General features: G+C 36.4%; 1 protein-coding gene across 2 annotated transcripts in view; it reads left to right on the top strand.

Moving 5' to 3' along the window:
* LOC134800207 (uncharacterized) overlaps nt 1-16,336 on the top strand; it is a 65,433-nt gene extending 49,097 nt beyond the window's left edge. Inside the window, exons 2-3 of one of the 2 annotated variants that reach the window (XM_063772699.1) lie at nt 11,356-11,489; nt 16,028-16,336. In XM_063772699.1, the coding sequence (XP_063628769.1) occupies nt 11,356-11,489; nt 16,028-16,031 (138 nt within the window). In that variant the 3' untranslated portion in view covers nt 16,032-16,336. Of the gene's footprint in view, nt 1-11,355; nt 11,494-16,027 lie in introns of those variants that run through there. The other variant, XM_063772700.1, reaches the window with a different exon arrangement.
* The last annotated feature ends 9,674 nt before the right edge of the window (nt 16,337-26,010 follow it).

The raw sequence follows: 26,010 nt of genomic DNA, 5'->3' as shown, positions 1-26,010 counted from the left end.
TAAACATGTGATACTGCCTACTTATACCAATTATGTCAACTTATGTACCATGTTTAAGCAAATAAATCATTATCTTATCTTATCTTATCTTATATAATACATACAGCACTTTATGTGCATAAGGTTTGTTTTTTGTCAAATTCATGTTTTTTTTAATAAATATAGAATAATTGCATTTTTTAATTACAAATACACTTACTGATAATGTCAACTTATATTATGAATTAAAGTAAAACCTATTATTTTTATATTTTTCCAAAAACTTTATAGATCGTAGGTGACAAAATTTTACCAGTCATTGACTTCATTTATTAAACATTAAATCAAACTTGGCGGGGTATCGTAGGATGCAGCAACATCTGAGCAATGGTTTTTACAATAATGCAGGCAATTTTATCAATATTTTCGGAAGAAATTTCTCAAATGAAATTGGGTCTATCTCTTGATGTTTTGATGAACGCACAGGAAAAAAATTCCGTATATATATTGTTTTATCTATTTGGTTCATTACGTTGTAATACGACAAATAATGACTTTTTAAAACGTTTTGAAACACCTAACATCCCTCTGTTTGATTTATTTACCATAAAAACTACCAGAAAATTTGATAATTTTACTTTTTGCATACTTGACAATGTCCAAGATACTGGACTTAGCAAAAGTGCCATGTAATCGACAACGGTTAAAACACTGGACATTATACTTTATAAATGTGTTTTACCCGTTTTACCCATACATACAACACATTTTTATGTAAATCATACTGCCACATAAGAAATAGTTAGTATGGTGTTGGTGCGACATAAAATAGTAGAAATTAAATTATATAACCAAAAACTTTCCGTACTAAATTATTGCCATGTTTAAGTTAGTATTCTACGTCAAAAATGTGAGAGTTACGTCGGAAGTCACGCCCGCAATAATTTTCAACTATTTCTTATCGGACTATAACCTATTACATATTTAACGCTGCATAATACTGTCTTATAAAAAAATATTCGGCGCGAATTTTAAACTACCGGCGGCGGCGGCGGCGCGCCGACTCTCTATGGCGGCGGCGCGCCGCGGCGGCGCGCACGTCTACTACATAACACTCGCTGATTGTTTTGATTCGAACAATAACACATACAGTGCACTAGTACCATCTAAAGTGCTATGCAGAATGACATACAGTAAACCTAATGTAATGTACTTAATGTATTATACGTATTTAACCAAATATTTTTTTAACTGATCATTCTACTCTGCTATACTACTTACTAGGGACCCGCCCCGGCTTCGCAGGGTTTAACAAATTATACACCTAAACTTTCCTCAATAATCACTCTATTGATAGATGAAAACCGCATGATAATCCTTTCAGTAGTTTTTGAGTTTATCGCGAACATACAAACACACAAACAGACAGACGCGGCGGGGGACTTTGTTTTATAAGGTGTAGTCATAGTGGTATACTACCGTGTGACATAAGGGCAGGGGCGTATTTTGAATTTTGGCGCCCCGGCCCAATACGTTTCGCCTCCCCATCCCCAGAAGTCAAGGAAGAAAAAAAAATGCAATCCGCCAGGGGCGATGCCGCCCCTGGCGGATTGCATTTTGGCGTTGGCGCCCCGGGCCATGGCCCGGATGGCCCTAGGGTAAATACGCCCCTGCATAAGGGGTAGTGATATAGGTACTACCGTGTGACATGAAGGAAGGAGGAAAGTCGGAAAACGAACAGTAGGCTCCTAAGCAGCAAAATGAGGATGCAACCGAGATAAACGCTAACATGAGATAGATACTATAATATACATATAATACATACTACAAAAACAGTACAGGAGCTAGAATTTTATTATTTTGATGTCATGTGTGACTTCCTAAACTTCTCATTCTAGTACGAGCACAAATAATCTCAGCGTAGCTCGATTAACGTGAGAAACTAACATTTATAATTCGTCGGTGAAATTCTATAGTTGGTGAGAATGGAATTCGAGAAGTGTACACGTTTTTAACAAAGTATACATACAGATGTTGCAGATGATGAGATAGGTAGGTAAGTAGGTTGTTGTCATGTTGTTGTCACGTTTTTACCGGTATGTGATATAAAAGTGCGTTAGGGACACTTGGGAACTCGGAACGGAAGTAAGTTTTTGTATGCCTTTTTGTCAAACTTGAGGGTACTCATGAGGACTTGGAGCCTTATTTATGGATTAACGTTATCTCACTGACTATGTGTGTAAGTAATAAAGTAAAAAAAAAAACAATTTAATTTACGAAATTACAAAGAGAACAAACAAGAGAAATTAGAACCTAAATCTCTGTAGTACTTTCTCATCGTACAGAATAATTAGCTCTTTGCGTTAGAATTAGACCAACTTAAGTTGGCACTGTTGATAGCGATTTTGATAGCCCAGACGGTGCAAGTGTTATTTTAAACGTCAAACTTCCATGAGACATGTGACGTTTAAATAACACTAGGCTATCACAATCGCTACCAACTTAGCTTGGTCTAACTCTGTCTAACATAGAGTTGTTTATTTCTATTCATCATTTTGACATTTATGTTTGTTAAAAAGAGACAAAATTTAACAAAGATTGGTAAGATATTGCTATGTTTTATGAATAAGGGGGTTAAGTCTATCAGCTCCTTTATTTAAGACGAAACGGGAGCTGAGCTAAAAGTCAATTTTGAGATTTCAAGCTGAATATACCCGTCGCTCTGACGGGGCGTGAGAGACTGTATTTGTGTGTGTAATGCACGCACACAGATGCGTACGCTTGCACCCGCGCGCGCCTCATTGCCGACAATTTGCAATGTCATTTTTCGTGCGTTACTGCCACGAGGCGTTCACTTATTACTTACTGTGTTGCGATTGAATTTTTTGACCCGGCTTATACGTTTACGGAACTCGATAATCTTTCTACTACTGTGACTTGGCTTTGTTTACTTGACTTTGCTGATCAGCTTATTGTTTTGGACTCCGTGAGTTGTGGTTACCTATTGGACCGCACGCAATTCATCTACCTTTATTCAAGTATACCTATACCTTTTGTTACACCTACGTGTTGTTTACAATAATATTACAATAATTATGACATTTGTGTTGTACGTAGGGTACCTACTTATGATACTTACTTATAAAGAATTCATGATAACGTCAAATAATGAGTCAAAAGGGTAGGGAAAATAAATCGTGTACTTACTTATATATACTCTTACACTCAACAGCCAACTTTAACATTAGAAAAAGGCACTAAATTTAATTTATAATGGGAGGTCGATCATTGTCGATTACATTTTTTTTAAGTTTGCTGCATTTTTCTAATGTCAAAGATGACTTGCCGAAGTATAGGTAGGTACCTACATACATATAGGTAAATCGTGTGTATTAGTTACACACATAATATTTAATGAATATGGCAATAGAGTTTGGAATTCATACTTACCTACTATTCTAAACAACTTTCCTAATAGAGTTTTACTAGAAATAAGTAATAAGCCTAATAAGATTAAGTATATAATAAAAAAAGAACTGAATACCATAGTACAAGAATAATTATTAGTTAAGTAAGCACATAAATATAATACATATACCTACACATAAATATACATTATGTATTTATAATGATAAGTAATAAATATATTAGAACTTAAGATTAGGGAATAAATTTAATATGTCCCCCTCATCCTAGTTACTAAAATCTTAAATATTAAAGATTATAACTAGGTTAAGAACGTGTAATAGTATTATTTTTTGTGAATTAAAAACAGATTTCATTAAAAAAAAAAATGTAAAATGCCTATGTACGTTTATATAAACCTACTTCGATTTATGAAGCACATAATTCTTATAAGCACCATATACCTACTGTATTCTCATAAGGCCCAGGTACTCAAGAAATATGACCAATATTTGCCAGTATCATATTAGTTTTATTTTATTTGAAAATTTAAGGCACTAAAACATCTCTATTCCGATTGAAAGTAATTTATTTAAGTATCTAAATTTCAACGAACTTAACCTCTAAGTATTATACTATAAAGGTACCTGAGGGTATTATTATTATACGAAACATTATTTTAAGAATACGAGTATTCATTACTTTAGAAGGTACCTACTTATAGATTTTATTGCGTGATGCACATATGCGTAATTAGCCGAAACCTTTATAAGAGTGTAATTCATAAGAAGTACATAAGATATAATTTATGTACTGGTTTGCTGTTAGCTTTTAATTGTATCACTTTACATATATGTTACTCAAATAACTAACACGGTTACACTGTTGTAAGAACATTATTTTTCAGGTAGGCCTTATTATACCTACTATAGGCCTTATTACCTCCTAGTACCTTAGTAGTAGTAGTACTACTACGGAAATTGATTCAAAGACTCAAGACTGACTTAAGTGGCAGTAGGGTGTAGGGTTTTTTCTAGGCTTAATGAGTTCGCTGAAGCTTATTTTTTATACTTAGCGCACAGAACCACTAGTTTAACAGTATCAGCTCTAACCACATGTCACCATTTTGTCCTTTACGTAACAAACTCAGGGGCCCAGAATATCCGATGTACCTATCAAATCAAGGTTCTGTACCAAATAAGGCCCGGTTATTATAGTTCGTTATTTTTTAGCATTAGAAAGAAGGTAAACAATCATGACGTGTCTTTTTATTAATAATTATTGAAAAACGCTTTCAAAAATTAGTTAATATTACTTATGAAAGCAAAAGAATATAAAAAAGTATATGATTAATACATACATACATACATACAATCACGCCTATTTCCCGGAGGGGTAGGCAGAGACCACGGATTTCCACTTGCTACGATCCTGACATACCACTTTCGCTTCCTTCACATTCATAAAATTCCTCATACACGCTCGCCGGTTTAGGGTGCTCTTGCTCATTAATATGATTTATAATTCTAACATATTTGCTATGACTTATTTTTCAATGGTAATTTTTAATAAGACATGTCAAAATCTGTTACCTTAATGCAAAAAAACGAATTCAATAGTCATATCAAACGTCGATTATGCAGTTGATGATGAGCTTGCATTTTCTACCATTGGTGCTGCAAATGCATCAACCGGTGGCGATAAACTTTGCCCTCTTGTAAAACAAATTACTATTGTGATTGTGTCCAGCAAAAGGCCAAAATTCGGTTTACTTTCCTGTTTAAAATATTACTAATTTATTCATATTTCAGATTAGGTACATAGGTAACTGTCTGAATGTTACAATGCCAGCTGGCAAATTCTATCACATTTGTTTGTTTGGTAGTCATGGTAACATTCACTTACATTGATATCCTTATTAAGATCTGTATCTTATTATCCAGACCTTAAAATATTGCCACCGTTGCCCTTTAAAAAAATACTGTTTAAATAATTGGCTACTCAAACAATGCTTCTATAGTATAAATAATGACTACACAAAAATGGGTAGTATTGTATATAATGCACGAAATAAGGCCCGATTCTTAAGCGGGTTTAAATTTTGAGGCCATGTCTGCTAATACTATAGACAAAATATCAAGTTTAATAAACACAAAAAAAAAACATTGATGGGCCTTATTTTATAATTTAGGCCTTACTTTGTAATTTAAAGTAGAGTTAGGCCAAGTAAAATCTATAGCGATTTTGATAGAACACGCAGTGCAAGTATTATTTCAAACGTCGCTTCTATGAAATTATGACATATAAATAACACTTGCACTGCGTGTGCTATCAAAATTGCTGTAGACTTTTCTTGGTCTGACTCTAAAATATTCTTTATTACACCACAAACATAAAAACAAATTTAAAAAAAACCGGCGAAGTGCAAGTCGGACTCGCACACGAAGGGTTCCGTACCATTATTTATAAAAACGGTCACCCATCCAAGTACTGACCCCGCCCGACGTTGCTTAACTTCGGTCAAAAATCACGTTTGTTGTATGGGAGGCCCCACTAAAATTTTTATTTTATCCTGTTTTTAGTATTTGTTGTTATAGCGGCAACAGAAATAAATCATCTGTGAAAATTTCAACTGTCTAGCTATCACGGTTCGTGAGATACAGCCTGGTGACAGACGGACGGACGGACAGCGGAATCTTAGTAATAGGGTCCCGTGTTTTACCCTTTGGGTACGGAACCCTAAAACCGATTTACAATGTAGATTAAGGTAGCAACAGGCGGTCTTATCGCTGTTAGTTCTTATTCTTCGTTTGTTTAGCATTAGAGTGAAGGTGACGTGTCTTTTTTAAGCATGCAATCGTATAATTATTTAGCTTTTTTTGTAATAGTTATGTACTTAGTGGTTAATATTAGTATTTACTTTTTTTTTTCAATAATGCTTAATAATGTAGTAAATAAAGGTAGTGGACCCCGCAGTAATTCCTCAGCCAGAAAAATCTTTACAGTATGATAAAGTATCAATAAATAATAAGTATTGTATAAATATCCAAAGAATAATAATAATAGAATTAAAGTAAATACCTAAAGTCTCAAATCGTTAATATCTTTTTACAGAAAAATGCTCCGTTCAAACTTTCTTCACCGGACATATTCATGTAACGTATTGCAACAATATATGAAATATCCAAAAAAATATCCCAGCAGAAATACCAATATTAATAAAATATAATTTTTTGGTGTGTCTTGGACCGGAAAATTGCTCAGTCTAATTTTTTCACTGGAATGCCAGCTTATTGCCGTTTTATACCTACAAAATGAAAATCCAAAAAAATTACCATGTAACTATACTATTTTCAGAAATTGCCTTTTTACTCCCTGTGGAAAATTTCTCTATCCATTTTATTTATTGAATTAAGTTCACAGTTTTCTTTCCATTCATCTATAAAAACATCCAAAAAAATAACGAGCGCATTAAAAACGAAACATAACGGGAACAGTGTGTAGGGAGCGGAGTACAAGCGGGGTGCGTGAGCGGTACCGGCCGCCGCCCGCGCGCGCGCCGCGCCTCGCCCTATACTACCCGGCGGTGGCGGCTTGCTGCTTTTCTATACTAAAAAACGTAATTCAAGACCAAAAAAACTTACTACAATGTTGCCACTGCTGCAATAATTTTTTTGTAAAATATACTTGGTCAAGCAAATCTTGTCAGTAGAAAAAGGCGGCAAATTTAAAAAATGTAGCGAAGGATTATCGTCCCATAGTTTTTTTTTATCGTTTCAACCTTATTTATTTATTTATTAAAAACTTACACATAAGTTAACAGTATAGCACCAAAGCACTTATGCGGTATATACATTTAAGATTCAAAATTGGAAGAACAAACACCGCGGGATGGATTTATCTTCGCTTCCAAAATTTCGGTGTCCTGGATGATATTTCTTTTGGATATTTTGGATTTAAGTGTATACGTGACTACTCAGTATATATTTAAAAAGAAATCAGGCTGAGAAATTTTCCACTCTCAGTTTTTAATAGTTCTAAAATACATAAATTTGGGTATGCATTTTTTTTGGATTTTCTTACCCTCTACGCTAAATTATATTCTAAGATCATATAAGAAGAAAAAATTGACAGAGCAATTTTCCGATGAAAATGAGCACCAAAAAAAGGAATTATCATAAAAAAATATTCTCATGTTTGACAAAAGTTTTTGATTTTTTTCTAGTATCACATGCTGATACAAATAACTTATTTGGTAAAATAATTTTGGACGGAGGAATTACTCGGTTCAATATATAAACAGATTTGTATTTTTACGTATAAAAACCTAACTTAGGAGTGTTTTTTTTTTTGGATATTTCATATGTTAGTTTCGGCTCATACTATACAATAACCAAGCAAAATTTCATCGACTGAGGAATTAATGCATGGGTCTCCATACAACATCTTGCTTCGTTTACTCCACTATAAAAACGAAGTATAGACATGACAACCAAATATTAACGCCATTGTAGGGCAGGATATACAGAACATGAATCATTTGTACTGTCACGCTCCGTGATTGTTGAGCCATTTAGGGTTCTAGCTAAATTGGACATTCCATAGAGCACGAGTAAGTATGGAACAACCAATTCAGCTAGGACCCTAAATTGCTCGACAATTACGAAGCGTGCCTGTAGGTACCTAAAAATTGTGTTAACCCATTTTAACCATGCAATAAAATATTTTTGATTTTGATTTCTAATTTGAAATATTAGAATCAAAAAGTTCATAATATTAGGTCCTTACCTATGAAATTGGCGTTTTTGTTCATAGATATAAGTCTGATCCTAGTTTTTTTTTTTTACAAAAGTACATACACAATTACAATAAAACTACAGTGCACTCAATAAACAACGATTTTACATACAATTAATTGTTATTTTTTATTGTTAAGTGTTCAGAATTAAGCCTTGAAAATAGGTCTTTTCATGTGCTGTCGGTTCGAGTATTAAAATTACTTATATTTTTCTAATGGTACCAATTTTCAAGAAATGGAGATATTGAAAACATACCTTAAAGGTGTCAAAAATTACTGGAAAAATTTTGTTTGGTTTGAATTAGCCATCAAAAAAATATCCGCAAAATTAATTGTATGGAAATTCGTGTTTCGTTGAAATTCTCCGTACAAAACGCCAATTTCATAGGTAATGACCTAATAGATTGTATATCATAACTACAAAAATGTGTTCCCTACTCTCAACCCAAAACCCCTTGTATCTTAGGATCTAGATATTTTCACACAAGACGGTTTATCGATAACTTCTTACATCACTAGATTATCGACATTAAATGTCGACTATTGCCCATCACTTTTCTGGCTGTGTACGTATTTAGAAACTTGACTCCGCCCCTAAAATTAGTGCGATAGGGACAACTGCAGCTGAGGCGAAAAATCCTGCGTAAAAATGACAAAAATCGAGGTTTCGTAGTCCTCTTTTTCCTCCCCCAAAACTTAACCAATCGTAACCAAATTTGGAAATCTAAATGATTATGAAATTATCTGTGTCGGACCGTTTTGCTTTTTTGGCTAATTGATATCAGTTTTGAATACCACGCCTCTCATTGCGGCATAGTCTATTAGGCCATTTTGGCCGTTTTTGAAGGGCTCTAGCGCCTTAAAAAACAAAAATATCAAAAAAAGCAAAACGGTCCGACACAGATATTGACAATATTAATCTGTGTTGAAAAAATCATTGCTCTAGCTTCAAAAACCACGGAGGAAAACGAGGACTACGTTTGTATGGAGGAATGACCACTCCTGTTGGCATGCGTAATATCCAGAAATGTGCAACTGCAACGTGACCGTGAGATTCAGCTGTCGCAATTCGAGCGGCCGACTTGGCACGGATGGATAAGCGAGCATGGATTACAAATAATTCACTGTAAATTGCTTTGTATTATAAAATAGTAAGCTACAATAACGAACAAATGCTGCTCTTAAGCATAGACAAAGGAACTTAAGAGTCAGACCAAGTAAAGTCTGCAGAGATTTTGACGGCACACACAGTGCAAGTGTTACTTATACTTCATACATAATTGCATAGAAGTTTGGCGTTTAAAATAACACCTGCACTGCGTGTGCTGTCAAAATCTCTGCAGACTTTTCTTGGTCTAACACTAATTCTCTTTGTCTTATGTATCCAGGTTTTTTTCGTCTAATAGGTTTAAAGTTCTAGGTCTTCGCCTCCAATATGGCGGCCTACCACTCTTATTACTTTGTTTTATATTTTGCATTTTCATGAATATTGATTACTGTTATCATGTCGTATCCAGAATTGCACACTACATATCTGCAATATTCAGATTTGTAGGCGGTTAGGAAACCTTTGAACCTTTCATTCGTCGGGAGAGAAGGTTTCGATATCAAATGAAACAACTTTGATAGCGCAGACAATGTAAGTGTTATTTTAAACGTCAAACTTCTATGAAATTATGCTGAAAATATTTTTTGGTTCGTCGGGGTTTGAGTATGTTTTTTTATAAAATAGGCATTGATCTGATAGCTACAAGTTCTCAGTACTAGCACTTAATTGACTATGTTTTTTTTTATTTTTCTCGTCTCCCCCCTACCTTAGAAACTCCCAACATACATTAACTGTATTTTAGTCGTCTCCGACCAGTCCGACCTTACGAGTATTTAATTATTTATTTTGATGGCTTAAAATGCCTTTTGTTTATTTCCCTCTCTGTAATTTTTTAATGAATGTTTTTTTGATAAGTTACATTTTTACGAACAATTAACACGATCGTGCAGCCGGCATGTAGGTACATTCCGACGTTTATAATGCAAATGCCGTATCGATTTCAAGAAAGATTACATAAAAACCCAGGAAAAGTAAGATCAATAAGGAAACCGGGCACCATCGATCTTACCGACTGCGGTCGACAGGTTGTGCAATGCGTTGCGTGTGCGTTTACACCGATATTGACGGGTAGTGTTATGTCGTCTTATGTCGCGAACACGCGGTCATATGATGTTTAACTGCTAACCGCAGAGAATTAGGGATTTCGCGACTTTGTTGTGGCTTAAATTATGTTTCTGTCGGCTAGAGCCTTCTTTTTCTAGAGAAATTGAGTGCAATGAAATTATGTAGGAAGTCTGCCTAAGCCTAATAGTCAGGAAGCTGTATAAGTTCGAACATATCATTCTGCGACCAAAAATGCTGTTCCTAGTACCGGCAGGTATTACATATATCTGTATATGTAATTATTCAGTCACAGTCATGTTGTGCCTACATAGTTACCTTACCTAGGTATTTATAGATTCCTTAATTTTGCTACGCAAGCACACCTTCATGTCATAAGTGTAGGTATATGTATTACTATTATTTACTATGCATGACAGATTGATCAATCCGTCATAGGCACTATACTTATAGTCCATAGGTAGGTTTGTACGTTTATATCATACGAATTAGAAAGTAAACAAAACATAAATACAGGATGTGGCCCGTAATAGGAACATAGGTACTCGCACGGTACTCGTAAAATATTGCATGTTATTTATTAATCGCTCAGATAATCAGGCATCGCCATTTAACAAGAAGGCCTCACTTTGCAACGTGCAACGCAATATATCGTTATGAGGGCATCACATATTCAGAAATAAGATCTTTTTTTTCTCAGTTTCGTATTTTCACGGAAACGTTCGTACGTTTCCGTACGTGTGTGGCTATTTCAGTCAGCCACAGTACAAGAAAAAGTACAGAGGTTGACTGACGTAGCATGACCAATACGAACATTTCCGAGCAAATACGATGGAAAACAATTATGCACTACATCTGTATCATATATGATATCAATGTGATATCATTAGCATTTCATAAGATTCCTTCCATGCTTTGTCGCGAGGCAATGCCGATGCGCTAAGTATGTTATTGATTATGGTACCCAAACAATAAACTAATCATTGTTTTCCTTACATTGCAGGTGGAGACAGGTCGTGAAGAACTCAAGAAGGAACGGGAGATCATGCAGCTGGTAGCGGGGCTGCAGCTGGGTCCTGACGAGGTGGACCGGAGAGAAGTGCCACCCCATCTGCTCAGAGCGAGACACGCACCTAGGTAAGCAGGGACCGTTAAAAAACTCCCAAATAAGTGCAACCTGTATTCTTACTGAGTACTATTTCATTTTAAAGACAATATCTGGGAGACTGAGCTTTGCTCGGAAAACATATAAAAACTCCAAAATGCGCGTTTTCCCTGAGATAAGACCTAGATCGAATTAGGCCCCCGAAAACCCATAGCAAATTTCATCGAAATCGTTAGAGCCGTTTCCGAGATCCCCGAAATAGATACATACATACATATAAATATATAAATAAATAAATATAAAAGAATTGCTCGTTTAATGGTATAAGATTTTTTGACAAGGCTTATCTGTTTTTATACCAAACTCACCGATAAAGATCGGTGCAGGATATCGGATTGCAAGAAATACAAACAGCCTTCAAGCTGCAACAATTTGGCAGATATTTATCTAAATTTTCCGGCTGACCGGTCTGTGTAATGCTTGTGTAAAAAATAATTGGCATTTTTTTAAATAAGCGGCTTCGTGTCAAAATGGTTTAAAAATTCGGCCAGCCGGTTAACGGTATTTTGATTCAAATTGCGCGCTTCAGAAATAGGTATTTGTGTTGAACATTTCAACCTTATTATGTTGCTCGTTTAATAATAAAGGTACGTACGTGATTATTGATTGTTGTAATAAAAGTATAAACATAAGAAAGCAACGGGAAACTATACCATGCCCTAAAGTGAAGCCTGCCGGCATATTACGACCATCATATCCGTACTGACTACATGTTACCAATACTAACCTAACTGCTTGTACCATGATTTGCAAGTAACTTTTATTAAGTACTTATAGCCTATTTTTAACCGACTTCAATTTCATAGAAGGAGGAGGTTCTGTATTCGGTTGTGGCTATTTTATTTTTCTATGTACGTTCACCGATTACTCCGACATCCGTAATCCGATTTGAGTAATTCTTTTTTTGTTTGAAAGGAGCTACCTCCAAGTTGGTCCCATATTAATTTGGTTCTGTTCTGATGATGGGATCCATGAGGAATTGAGGGAACTCCTCAATTTTGCACATGCATGGCGATTTGGGTGTTTTCTAAAGCAAATCGAGCATTTTCTGCCGAAAACTACCAATTTGATGAAGTAGACCTGATGGTGATGATTGTTATGATGATAATGATGATGATTTTTTAAAATGTAGTTGTTCAGCGATTACTCCGGCACCTGTGATCCGATTTGAGTAATTCTTTTTTTGTTTGGAAGAAGTTACCTCCAAGGTGTTTCCGTATTATTTTTGGTTTTGGTCTGATGATGGAATCCATGAGGAATTGAGGAGTTCTCAATTCTTAAAGGCACGTGTAAAGTGATTTCGGTGTTTTCTAAAGTAACTCGAGCATTTGCTTCCGAAAACCACCTATTTGATGTAGTGCGACTGTAGCCTTACCATGAGTATGACACTACCCCCGATCAGTAGCCTTACCACGAGTTTGACATTGACATATTCGCTAACGTCTTCGTAACTTACTTTTTATGCATCTCGCTCGCACTAATATGCCAGTACGAGCGAGATGCAAAGAAAGTAAGTTACACACACGCTAGCGAATATATCAATCTCAAACTCGTGGTAAGCTGGTAAGGCTACTGATCGGGGGTTAGGGTTAGGAGTTAAGGGGTCAGGGATTAAGGGGTCGGGGAATGGCGGTTGAAGGGTTGCTCGTTCAGGGTCGAGGGGTTCTTGGATCAGGGGTTGATGCGCTGTAAGGTTGAGGGATCGGGGCGTTGAGGGATTGGGTCAGTGGCGGGGCGGAGGATGGATTTAGTGTAGTAGTGACAGGAATTATAATTTCCCAGACGAAGTCGAGAAAATTCCTGATTACATATTTATTAAAGTAATAGGAACACGAATTTAGTGTTAAACATGATCTTGTTTTTCATTCATGCGTCGCACTCTTAACAATGGGTTAAAACTAAAAATGGAAAAATAAAAACTTTTTACACAAAAAAGCAAACCGACTTCAAAAAGGATGAAATAAAATATTATCCTTTTTGAAGTCTATGCGTTACCAACTGATATGTTTGAAGTCGGTGCCAAGCCAAGTAGTAACAATACCTGTCAAAAATAATCAGCTTTATGGCTATAAATCCCATTAGAACTGTACTATTATAAATGAATAAGTAATTCTGTCTGCCTCTTTGTCGCCTTTTCATGGCTAAACAACTGAACCGCTTTAGGTGAAATTTGGCAAGAAAGTAAATTTCTTGAATTGTTTTATATTTTGAAATGTAGTCCTCTGGATAAGGGACGGGAAATTACTCAGTCCCAATCTCACACTTGCGTGCTATAGACTGTTCGAGCATTAGTAAGTAATGCTCTTTAAAAAATACGACGGAAAAAAATGCATTGGATTTCCACTAATGTGCCGACAAACATGGTACAGACTGCGCCAAGAAGGTTTGATCGTGTGTTCTTAGATACAATCGACGTCAAAGATATGTTTACACTTTTGCACCTTACTCCTTTGTGATAAGGCGAAAAATGTAAACATATTTTTAACTTCGACTGTACCTACAGAAAGTACGTTCATTGTCGTCGTGTAAGGCAATCCAACGTAGGTAAATCCTTATCGAATCGCACCAAAATCATGGTATGCTTCTAAATTTGGCTTGGCACCGACTTCAACCATATCAGTTGGTAACGCATAGACTTCAAAAAGGATAATATTTTATTTCATCCTTTTTGAAGTCGGTTTGCTTTTTTGTGTAAAAAGTTTTTATACTATAATATTTTACTAAATTCAAAATAAAAATCGATCGAATTTCGTATTATATTTTATAGAACCCAAATAAAAATCACATATGTACATGAAATACATACGTATGTATGTACTAATTAATTCTATGGAATGTGTCAACACACTAGGAGCATATATGTCTCTAGCTTTTTAACACGTTTAGTAACCTACCTGGTAGTAACGTGTATTTTTGATATAAAAAAACACATTAGGCAGGTAATGCCTTTAAAATCTCTAGCTTACCAGTGTGTCAATATGGTATTATCTATTTATAATTATATAAGTTACGGCTTAGCGTAGGACCTCGTGCAACCTGTTACGCAGACTGCCTATAATACTCAGCGGAATGTGGTCAACTCCGGTGTTCTGTTTGCTTTAACGGTAACCAACTCAAAATCGTCTCTTGATGTCTTTCAAAAATATACGTAAGTTTAACAATGACGTACCGTAAATTCTTCTTCAACTTAGCGTTTTCCCGGCCTAGCGCCATGGTCCGCTTTCCTGCTCAGTCTTCTCCACTTTGCCCGGTCTTCGGCATCCTCAGGTGTGATTGTTCTCTTCCATGTCCGCTGTCACGACGTCCAGCCAGCGCTTCTTAGGCCTACCGCGGCTGCGTGATCTAGGGCCTTGGACAGTGAGATTGAGGCATCTATTTAATCTTATTTTGTGTTTTCATTTATATAATGTATTGTACCGATTGTTTGTGCTTACGAATAAATCAATTCTATTCTATTATATTTTATTTCCTAAATTATGGGAGAAAATGGTCCGTAAATGTGGGGTATGCCAAATTTTCAGTTTGAGGAACTATGACCAACCATGAAAGGTATCGTCTTGGGTCGTCCCATTCGTTTTTCGTCAAGTTCTTAAATTAGTCCTATTCTGCTTTCGTCACTCATTCTACATTGAAAGCCACCGACGATTGTGACGAATGTATATAGATACCCCATGAAATCATGAAAAATAAATTGACTGTTCTGAGACGAATTCGCCTTCTGTTATGTTACGATTTTTTGGGTTTGGTCTCTACACGTCGTCCTCCAATATGACCTATACATATGTGGCTTTCCATTCAAGAAGGGTCCATGCTTCAAGTGCAATAAGAACGTTTCCATCTGAAATTCCAACAGAAATTCTGATAGAAACGTCATTAAATATTGCAGATGAAGCATGGAAATGAGAAACCCTAAATCACCTAATTATAATATATTAACGTATCTTTACGAGAAAGAATGGGCTTATTGACCTACTTATACTACTCTCATTTGTTACCTATACTATTTCAAAAATAGCAGTAACCCGAAACGTATTGTATTTGCATATATCAAACTGATATCGTATGAATACTACACCGCGCCCACTTATTTGAAACTAGGTATCGATTTCCTCTGACGTGTTGGAGCATTATAATTTTTAATAAGGTTTGAAATACACAGTTATGTATAATGGCTCCAACTATCTTGTAACCAAACAATAGTCTAGTCTATAATTTATGTTTCTTTGGATTTGGGATAATATAATATCTAAAGATAAGGTATTTTAACGGTTGCAGTGCCATCTGCGTTTTACGTCTAGCTTTGCGTATTTATTTATACTCATTAGACTCATTTCTAAATTACTTCTGAACTTCGTAATACATGTACCTAATAGAGCTCGCTCTTAGTATATTGTTTACTTCGAAAAACGGTCCATATGATAGTTATTAATTATTATAGTCAGAATTAATCAGATATTACCTAATACATATATTACAGATATACCTAATCAGATATTATTTCAAATTCCAGATAACACGACCTCACTTGCGACATCTACCGGCGCATCGAAGAACTTTCCACAGGATAGCGAGCATCCTACCGACACGGCACTTACCTCGACATGGTTCCAAACACGACCACACTCACCAAACGTGTGCCGCTCCGTCGAGCTCTAAGTCCGTGCGCTAAAGTCGAAACTCCCTTGTACAATGTGGCTGTAACAATATGTTTTACGGCAATAGGATAGCGATTGCTAAATCGATTGGCTATAATCGTATCGATTTGGCACGAATGTATAGTCAGTTGCAGACGAATCTGATGACCTGTATAGAGAATATAAAAGGGCTCACAGGGTGTAGCCAAGGTGATAATGGTTACTTAATCGTAAACGCTAATTGAAAATTAGAAAAGGTATCGAAATAAAAGATGCGAGCGTTGATAATTAACGATCGTCACTTTGGCTATGTCCCTTTGGTATCTCTGCAGCCGACTGTACCTATCAGATGTAAGTATTGTAAGCGAATAGATTTGCAGATTTATTTTTTTATTTCAATGTAGGTAGGTAGTACTGATTTTGGATCAAAGTTTCTTTGATTTTGAGCAATGATTACGGGGGGACAAATTACAGTACATAAGGTGCTACTTTACCGCACTAGTGCGATAATTAGCACATTACGTAACTATGTCGAAAATTTAAAGAGCCATATGTACTGTAAAACGTTGTAGGATGCATGTGCGAATAGGTAATTCGCAACTCGTGTCGATTTAAAACACTCCTTACCGCCACTCGTTGCGAATTCCTATTTTACGCACTTGTATCGTAATGTACTATTATCGTGTTTTAGAAATGGTCAGGCGTGGCTCACTCCGCGATTTCGTCGCTTTGCTACAGGTAGCTAAAAGTACATCTGTTCCGCCCCAATTTTGGGGAAAGCCATAAGCCGCGCGTGGCGCTGTCGCCACCTAGCAGCCATATCTGTGCTGATCGCAACAGACGCGTTTTGTTAGAGAGTGAGTCTTCTGTACCTACTTAGTACTATTATTTATTCTGTGAAATGGTTAGAAATGGTTGGAAAAAATTAGAAAAGTTCAGAGGTCGAGATGTACAATAGGTTGTATTTATGTTTACAAAAGTTGTCTGTACTTCCGCGTCTGCTCTTAAGAATAGACTTATTGTGCATAGTTACGGAATCTCAATATTTTCTTTCTACGTAGATTGCTTACCGAACAGATCACAAAAGCTATTTAGAAAATACATTGATGTCACACAACTCAAGCGTATTGTAAAAAACATATTTAAATAAATAAATAAATATTATATTATAGGACAATTTTACACAGATCGGCCTAGTCCCACAGGAAGCTCAATAAGGCTTGGGTTGTGGGTGCTAGACGACGATATATATATACAATAGTTATTTGTTTTACAAGGGGGCAAAGTTGTTGTTTAACCGCTCGTGCTAATATTGATACCCAAGCAAGCGACAGATTCCAAAATTGAACCACGAGCGTAGCGAGTGGTTCGATAAATGGAATCTTGAGCGTTGCGAGGGTTTCAAAGCACGAGGGTTAAACAAAATTTGCCCCCGAGTGAAACACAAAATTTTTCACCACACCAACCTCAAGCAAATATAAATGTAAAATATCGAACAAAATCAAACCAAATCAAATCCAAATGAATGTTATTAAATATTTATCATCCAAAATCATCATTTAAAAGTCAATTCTACCAGCAAACATAAGAAAACAACTCAAAATTTGCATTTGATTACTTTGCCTCACATGTGAATAAAATGAAACTTTGCTATTAGTTTTTGAAGTGCAAAGTAAGCCTTTCCGAGCTGGTGTGGTGAAAATACTTATACCGGGTGTGGCCTGTAACATGAGCAAAAAATTAAACTGTAGGCTGTACTCCTCATACTGACCAACATTTGTTCAGCGACTTTTAAAAATAACTTGTGGTTTGATTTTTATTACACTTTAAAGTTTATTCTAAGACGCAATGTATTGCGAATTTTGTTATGTTTAAGGCGTGACAAGCAATGTCAATCACAATAATATGGCGTGGCGATGGCGTCCATTGAAGATAATATTTATTTTGTATGAAAAATAGGGAGTCTAAATACTTCATAATTTTTAAAAGTTGTTGAACAAAAGTGTCACCGTTTGAGGAGTACAATCTATGTTTTAATTCTTTGCTCGTGTTACAGGCCACACCGTGTATACATAGAAAACATCCATAACTCAGGAACCAATATTTGTGATGAACACACAAATAAATGCCCTTACCAGGATTCGAACCCGGGACCTCCTGCTTCGTAGACAAAGTCACTACCGACTAGGCTAGGAGGCCGTTAAAGGCGGTATATTTAGTTGAATTTACCAAATTTTGAATTATAATGCTCAGTTGTTTTGAAATCAGTATTCCTACTAGTTCTTTTGCGTAAATGATTTTATATTTTTACATATGTCAACCAACGATTTTATTTAATATGTTAGATTATTTTTTATATGTAGCTGTAGTTCGCGACCTGTAATATTGGCAAAAACAGTTGGAGTACATAACAGTTGCAACTCAAGGGCTCCACAGACCTTGCAACATATCGCATTCTACAGCGATACTCGATACACTGGCGCCTACGTAGGTCAACGTATTCAATTGATCGACCAAATGCCGCAATGTATTGAAAATCGCATGCGATTTGTTGCAAGGTAAAGGTTCCGTCGCACAGGCGCGTTTTTCGGGCGGGGCGTGAGCGTTTTATATGTAAAAGCGGCGCGCCCCGCTCACGCCCTGCCCGGAAAACGCGCCTGTGTGACGAAGCCTTTAGCGACGCCCTCTACAGAAGAACCGCACACTAATTGCGCAGACGACGTGTAGTCCTCTTGCAAGTTGCAGTTGGAACGCGGTCCATCTGTTTAAGCCATAATAAAAAATAATTTGTGGCTAAAGGGAGCTACCTAAAAAAAATGTTTTTTTTTGTACAAAAGGAGTTCAGAGGGGCATGCACTGTACGTATAAATTGATTATGTGTTTCTTTAGACATGGCTAATTTGTAAACTTTTCTCTACTTATTGGACATATACTTAATTTTTATTTAATGTAAACCTCTTTCTAGTGACTAACTTTAAGACTATTTTTCTATTATGTATTACTATATGTCGCCTCCGCAACGCAATTCTCGTAAAATTATAGATGACTTCCGAGCAATTAAATGTTACACATAGAAAAAGTTACAAAAATTCTCACCTAGTTTACGTTTTTGGCTATGTCTAAAAATACTATAGGTAATTAGTACATACTTAAATAATGTGACATTCCATAATTATTAAAATTTCGTTGTGAACCGCATTTGTTATATTGTAACACACTACAACGATATTTTTATGTACTTAGTTATTTTACATAGTTATTGCTCATTAGTCGCATTACCGTTTTTATAATGGGTCATGTGTCGATTGTTATGATGAAACTTTCTTGGGTAGAATACTGCCCCATCACACTGTGTACATTACCTACCTAACTCTACACCTATACCGGGTGTGGCCTGTAATATGAGCAAAAAATTTAACTGTAGGCTGTACTCCTCATACTGACCAACATTTTTTTAGCAACTTTTAAAAATAACTTGTGGTTTGATTTTTAATACACTGTAAAGTTTATTCTAAGACGCAATGTATTGCGAATTTTGTTATGTTTAAGGCGTGACAAGCAACGTCAATGACAATGATATGGCGTGGCGATGGCGTCCATTGAAGATAATATTTATTTTGTATGAAAAATAGGGAGTCTAAATACTTCATAATTTTTAAAAGTTGTTGAACTAAACTGTCACACTTTGAGGAGTACAATCTATGTTTTAATTATTTGCTCGCGTCACAGGCCACACCCGGTATACCTAATATGAAATTCCTTACGAACATCGCCCATATAATGCGCTGCTGCAGGTACCGCGTGAAGTCAGGGCCGTCTTAAACTATGCTGGGGCCCTTGAGCACATAAGAATTTGGGGCCCTTTTGAAAAGTAAAGAAAGCTAACTAAACTATTTTTTTTCTACTATGATCTTCTATTTATTATGGGTACCTAATCAAATATACTGTTACTGTCTGTCCTTCGGGGCCCCCTGGGTACGGGCCCCGTGTGCCCTTTTGGTAAAGACGTTACTGCGTGAGGTCTTTAAAACACCGCTATTTTGTACCGAACAAAACACGTGTATTTTGTGTGTATTTTGTACACGTGGTGTTGTCGACTTAGAGAAAATTTCCAGCCAAAAAAAAACGTGAACAAGAAACAACGATCGACGCATGGGTATGTTTATTTTTCACGTTAATGTGAAGAATGTGGAACAGTTAAATGTGTAAGTAGATACGAGTTTGGCATACGGCGAGTTTATTTTGGATGACACTAAAGTGATTGTCCAATGAGTAGGTACAAATGTAAAAGGGACATGCTAATTTAATTTCATCTATTTCTACAAGATAGCCTAAAACTACGATGACAGAATTTTTAGGAATATACTTCTTACACAATTTTAACAAATTACCTGTTATACAAAAAACTACAGTCATTGAACTAAAACATTTTCACTTGGTTTTGAAAACTCCGTATGAGTTTGTCACACGAAGGAATACAAGGCGCTGGGAAATTGCATTGCTATTCAAGACTTTTATATCAAAAAAATTCAGTCAAGACTGTTCTGAGGTTCTGACATTGGAAAACACGCCGTGTGCCAGACAGACTTTTTATTGTAAATATTCTCGAATAATCCATATTAATATTAATGTAGTGCATCTGCATTATAATTTGTCATTTAGGCTATGAGTGCCATCAACGTTATTCGTTGGGTTTTAAAATTAATTATATTTTTAATATCTTGTTACGTTTCTCAATGTATAAAACATTCCATTGTATATATATAGAAATGTTTTAGAATAAAATCTTTAATCTTTTCAACGAGTAAACAACGATGTATTGTATTCAAATCCATATTAAATATAATTTTTATTTTATAAATAAAATAGTCGTTAATTAATAAAAGTGGCTTTTATTTTACTCAGTAATACAATAAAATACGTATTCTTAATAATACACCTCAATATGGATATGCATTTACCTCAATAAAAATAACAGTTCCAATGGGTCTGCGAATTTAGACAACCTTTGTGTATTGGATTAACTGCAACGAATATCCAGAAGGAATACGTATAATGATATATGTATTATAACATTACCTACCATTTATCTACCTATTTTATAACGACTAGGCAAGTGAAAGAATTGAATTCTAACTCTACCCCCTCTAAACCCTTCAGCATATACTTAAAAAAAGAAAACAAATCTATATGCGATTTAAGGATTCTATCAAACTTTGAAAAAAATTGGACTACTTCTAGTTACAAACATAAAATTCAATAAAACCAAAATAATATCCATGACGTGGGCCTGAATGCAAGGCGAATGAACGAAAATTCACAATTTTGCCACGTCGAGCGTAATCATCGTTTAAGTTATTGCCTCTCTCCCACTACGCACATACATACTATACATAGCCAATAGAACGCGGTTTAGTCAAACCGCTACACATATTTATGCCAAGATGGAAAGGCAGCCTAAAACCGTAACACAAATAATAGTCCTTGTATTTCCTTCCGAACTACGGTCTACGCCTCTACGGTATCTGCTTCTACTTGGTAAAAAGTGGTGCCATCCTACGGAAAATATTGGAACTATTCACTCAGTTGAACAAAAAGGTGTAAGCGCAGACGTAGCGTGAGCTATGAGTAGTGAAAGTTTTACTTCTCTGGCGAAAGGCAAAGTATTACTTTCAAACCTATTCCACAGATGGCATCTAAATCGCCAGTAGGTAATAATAGTGACCCATCACGCATAACAGCCGCAAAAGGTAGTTATCCGTAATCTCGTATATGCACCGATTTTTTTAACAAGCAGATACGCATGCGAGCGAGTCTCCAAATTTTATATTAAATTAAATTTATTTGAGTTTATTTTCTGTTTCAAGTAGGTAGTAGGTACCTACAAAAAAAATAAGTATTCCGCAAACAGTTTGCGCGGAACACTAAAAACTAACTTATCTATAAAATAAAACTAAATTACAACTAAAAACATAAAGCATATATAAATAAAACAATTTGTATTTATAATATTTTATTTTAAACTTTCGCGATTTGAACACATATTAACTCACATTTATAGACGGGTCTAACGCGAATTTTATATTATTTTTTTTTTTCTAAGGACAATGGTGGCTATAATAAAGTGTAATCTTACAGATGTGTAAGTTGCGGAAATATTAATAAGGGTTGAAAAAGTTCTTGGAAATTTCAGGAAAATTTCATTGTGGAAATTTTCTGACGGCACATCAGGAACCTTGCAGATGGATGAGGAATAAAGAAAATGATGCCATACATTTTCAGAAAATATAAGTAGGTACCGTAAAACGGGGTGAGTAGGTTTCGCGGGGAGAGGTGGGTTATGAATGGGGAGAGAAGGTTTGAGAGGGGGGTGAGAAGGGATTTTAAGGCTACTGCTACAAAAATAATGTATTCCAATTTAAAATGGAGCTATTGTAATACCTACGCATAATAAAAAAAAAAATCGATCCAACAATCTTCCAAAATCACCTTTGTATGAAAACCCCTCTCACCTCAAATACGAGGCACTACGGGGTGAGGTGGGTTTTCCTCTTTATCGTCAAAGTTATGAAATGGAACTACCCAAAATAAAATACAAACGTCCGGAACACTTACTATATACACCATTCAGTTTTCATATGTAAAAATAAAATGTTATCGAGGTTTGAATTTCAGTTTTGACCCTACTCACCCCATTTTACGGTACTTAGTGTCACTTTGTACATTGATTGTAGGCGACGACCGTAAAGTATCGGGGGCCAATTCGAATGTATATTTTGATATTTACGCGTGCATTTCGATAAGTAACAATTAGCGAAGATTTCGCTCGTGTTCGTACATGTATTGGTTTGGTTCGTACATTTTTACAAGGTTATCTCAACGTTAATTGTTACTTATTGATAGATTTTATTATCAAGGTTTAAATCGAATAAATGCATTACAATAATAAATAAATATACGGGGATAAGAATCGCGTCGAGTGAACGTTATTTAAATCTTCTATTCTTTTAAAATTTAATATTATTATCAACGTCCAAGTAATTATCAGGTGTAACCGAATATTGAACCCTTTTGTAATGACCGTAAAGTCGTTTATTTATCGTATTTTATTGTGCAAAGATAGACACAAGAGGAATAAATTGGTTTAAAGACAGCTGCAGGTATTTGATCTATGTTTGACCATCACGTAGATGAAGGCAAAACTTTTTTATTTTTAAATTTTCCGTTTTACTTAAATCGTTGCAATTGCATAACACGTACCGTTGTTTAAGCCTCGTATTGAAAGGTAAAACCATATTACTGTACGAGCCGCCAGGCGAGGTTTGTATAAGGTGCAGGGGGGACAATTTCGACTGCGGTCAGGCGTGGCTCACTCCGCGATTTCGTCGCTTTGCTACAGGTAGCTAAAAGTACATCCGTTCCACACCAATTTTGGTGGCTAGCCATAAGCCGCGCGTGGCGCTGTCGCCACCTAGCGGCCATATCTGTCCTGATCGTAACAGACGCGTTTTGTTAGAGAGTGAGTCTTCTGTACCTAGTACTATTATTTATTCTGTGCTGCGGGGAAATGTTTTTCGCTCTCTGGACATTATGGCACGCGGATTTTATACGAAAATTTTGACAGTTCAGTAGGTAGTAATACATCTCGCGCCAGCTTCTATGAATCTATTTTATATTAGTTATATCTAATTAAAGTTGTCTTACGGTATCTAAATTCATAACTGCAGTTTCATATTTCAATCGAAGAACTCTGACTGCTTATGAGAAGTTATTTACCTAGCAGGATCAAAAACGTTAAGGAAAACCGGCATCTTTTCTGTGGACTTTCCACAAGTTAACGATTTGGATACCTTTTTCAAGACATCATTTTTCTTTAAAAAATTAGGCTCGAGTGTCCGTCGTGACGCATGTGGTGGATGCATAACCTTAAGAGCGCTATTACATTTCGGCGTTGAGCGAGTTTAGGTATTTTACGCGCTGCGGCAGGCCGTGCGAGCTCAGTACGCCGATCCCTTCTACCACACTCGCACTACAATGATGGATTAAACATTCTTGATCCTTCGCGAAGCATATTGAAATCAACCATAACAACACTAACTGTACTTAACTTTTAAAGTTCTAAAACTGTTATTTGGTAAGTACGAAAATACTAAATGCAGTGCAAATGTACATAGGGGCTGTTCATAAATTACGTCATCTATTTTTGACGATTTTTGACCCCCCCCCCCACCCTCAAATCATCCAAAAATCAAGCTTCGGATGAATCTGTTTCCTCCTACGTCATGTTACCATCATCCGATGTCCAGACCCCCCCCCCACTCCTCCCATTTGAAACGACGTAATTTATGAATAGCCCCATACTTGTACTTATGAAGGTATATTACTCGAAAGAAATTATAGGTACCTACTCGCTCATTTACATGTTTCGTCATTGCATTTGGTACCTATAGGTTGTAAAGTTTGTATCAACGAGGGTTTAAAAACGAACTGGTACTGAGGATCTGATGATGATTAAGGTGGTCACGGATACCAATCAACCATGTAGTAACATGATTAGGCTCGTTTGATTCGTCTCAACAAGATCTTTGACACTGAAGATACACAGGGTCTGATGATGGAGCTGGAAGGTGGCCACGGGTACCAGTCTATCATGTAACTAAACAACTTCGTGTTTGGGCTCGTTTGATTCGCCTCAACAAGATCTTTGACACAAGACAGTACTCAGGGTCTGATGATGGAGCTGGAAGGTACCATTACCAATCAACCATGCAACTAAACCACATCGTGTTTAGGATCGTTTGATTCGTCTCAACAAGATCTTTGACACTAGGTGATACTCAGAGTCTGATGATGGAGCTGGAAGGTGGTCACCGGTACCAATCAACCATGCAACTAAACCACTTCGTGTTTAGGCTCGTTTTATTCGTTTCAACAAGATCTTTGACACAAGATAGTACTCAGGGTCTGATGTTGGAGCCGGAAGGTGGTCACCGGTACCAATCAACCATGCAACTAAACCATTTCGTGTTTAGGCACGTTTTATTCATCTCAACAAGATCTTTGACACAAGGTAGTACTCAGGGTCTGATGATGGAGCGCGAAGGTGGCGACGGGTACCTGTCTATCATCATCAGCTCCATCATCAGACCCTGAGTAGTATCTTGTGTCAAACATCTTATTGCGACGAATCAAATGAGTCCAAACACGAAGTGGTTCAGTTACATGGTAGACTGGTACCCGTGGCCACAGTCCAGCTCCATCATCAGACCCTGAGTACTAACTTGTGTCAAAGATCTTGTTGCGACAAATCAAACGAGCCCAAACACGAAGTGGTTCAGTTACATGGTAGACTGGTACCCGTGGCCACCTTCCAGCTCCATCATCAGATCCTGAGTACTATCTTGTGTCCAAGGTCTTGTTGAGACGAATCAAACGAGCCTAAACACGAAGTGGTTTAGTTGCATGGTTGATTGGTACCGGTGACCACCTTCCGGCTCCAACATCAGACCCTGAGTACTATCTTGTGTCAAAGATCTTATAGAAACGAATAAAACGAGCCTAAACACGAAGTGGTTTAGTGGCATGGTTGATTGGTACCGGTGACCACCTGCCGGCTCCATCATCAGACCCTGAGTACTATCTTGTGTCAAAGATCTTGTTGAGACGAATCAAACGAGCCTAAACACGAAGTGGTTTAGTTGCATGGTTGATTGGTACCGGTGACCACCTTCCGGCTCCATCATCAGACCCTGAGTATTATCTTGTGCCAAAGATCTTGTTGAGACGAATCAAACGAGCCCAAACACGAAGTGGTTTAGTTGCATGGTTGATTGGTACCGGTGACCACCTTCCGGCTCCA

Source organism: Cydia splendana, chromosome 19 (assembly GCF_910591565.1).
Source record: "Cydia splendana chromosome 19, ilCydSple1.2, whole genome shotgun sequence".
Taxonomy (NCBI): Eukaryota; Metazoa; Arthropoda; class Insecta; order Lepidoptera; family Tortricidae; genus Cydia; species Cydia splendana.
This window is presented reverse-complemented; position numbering and strand designations above follow the sequence as displayed.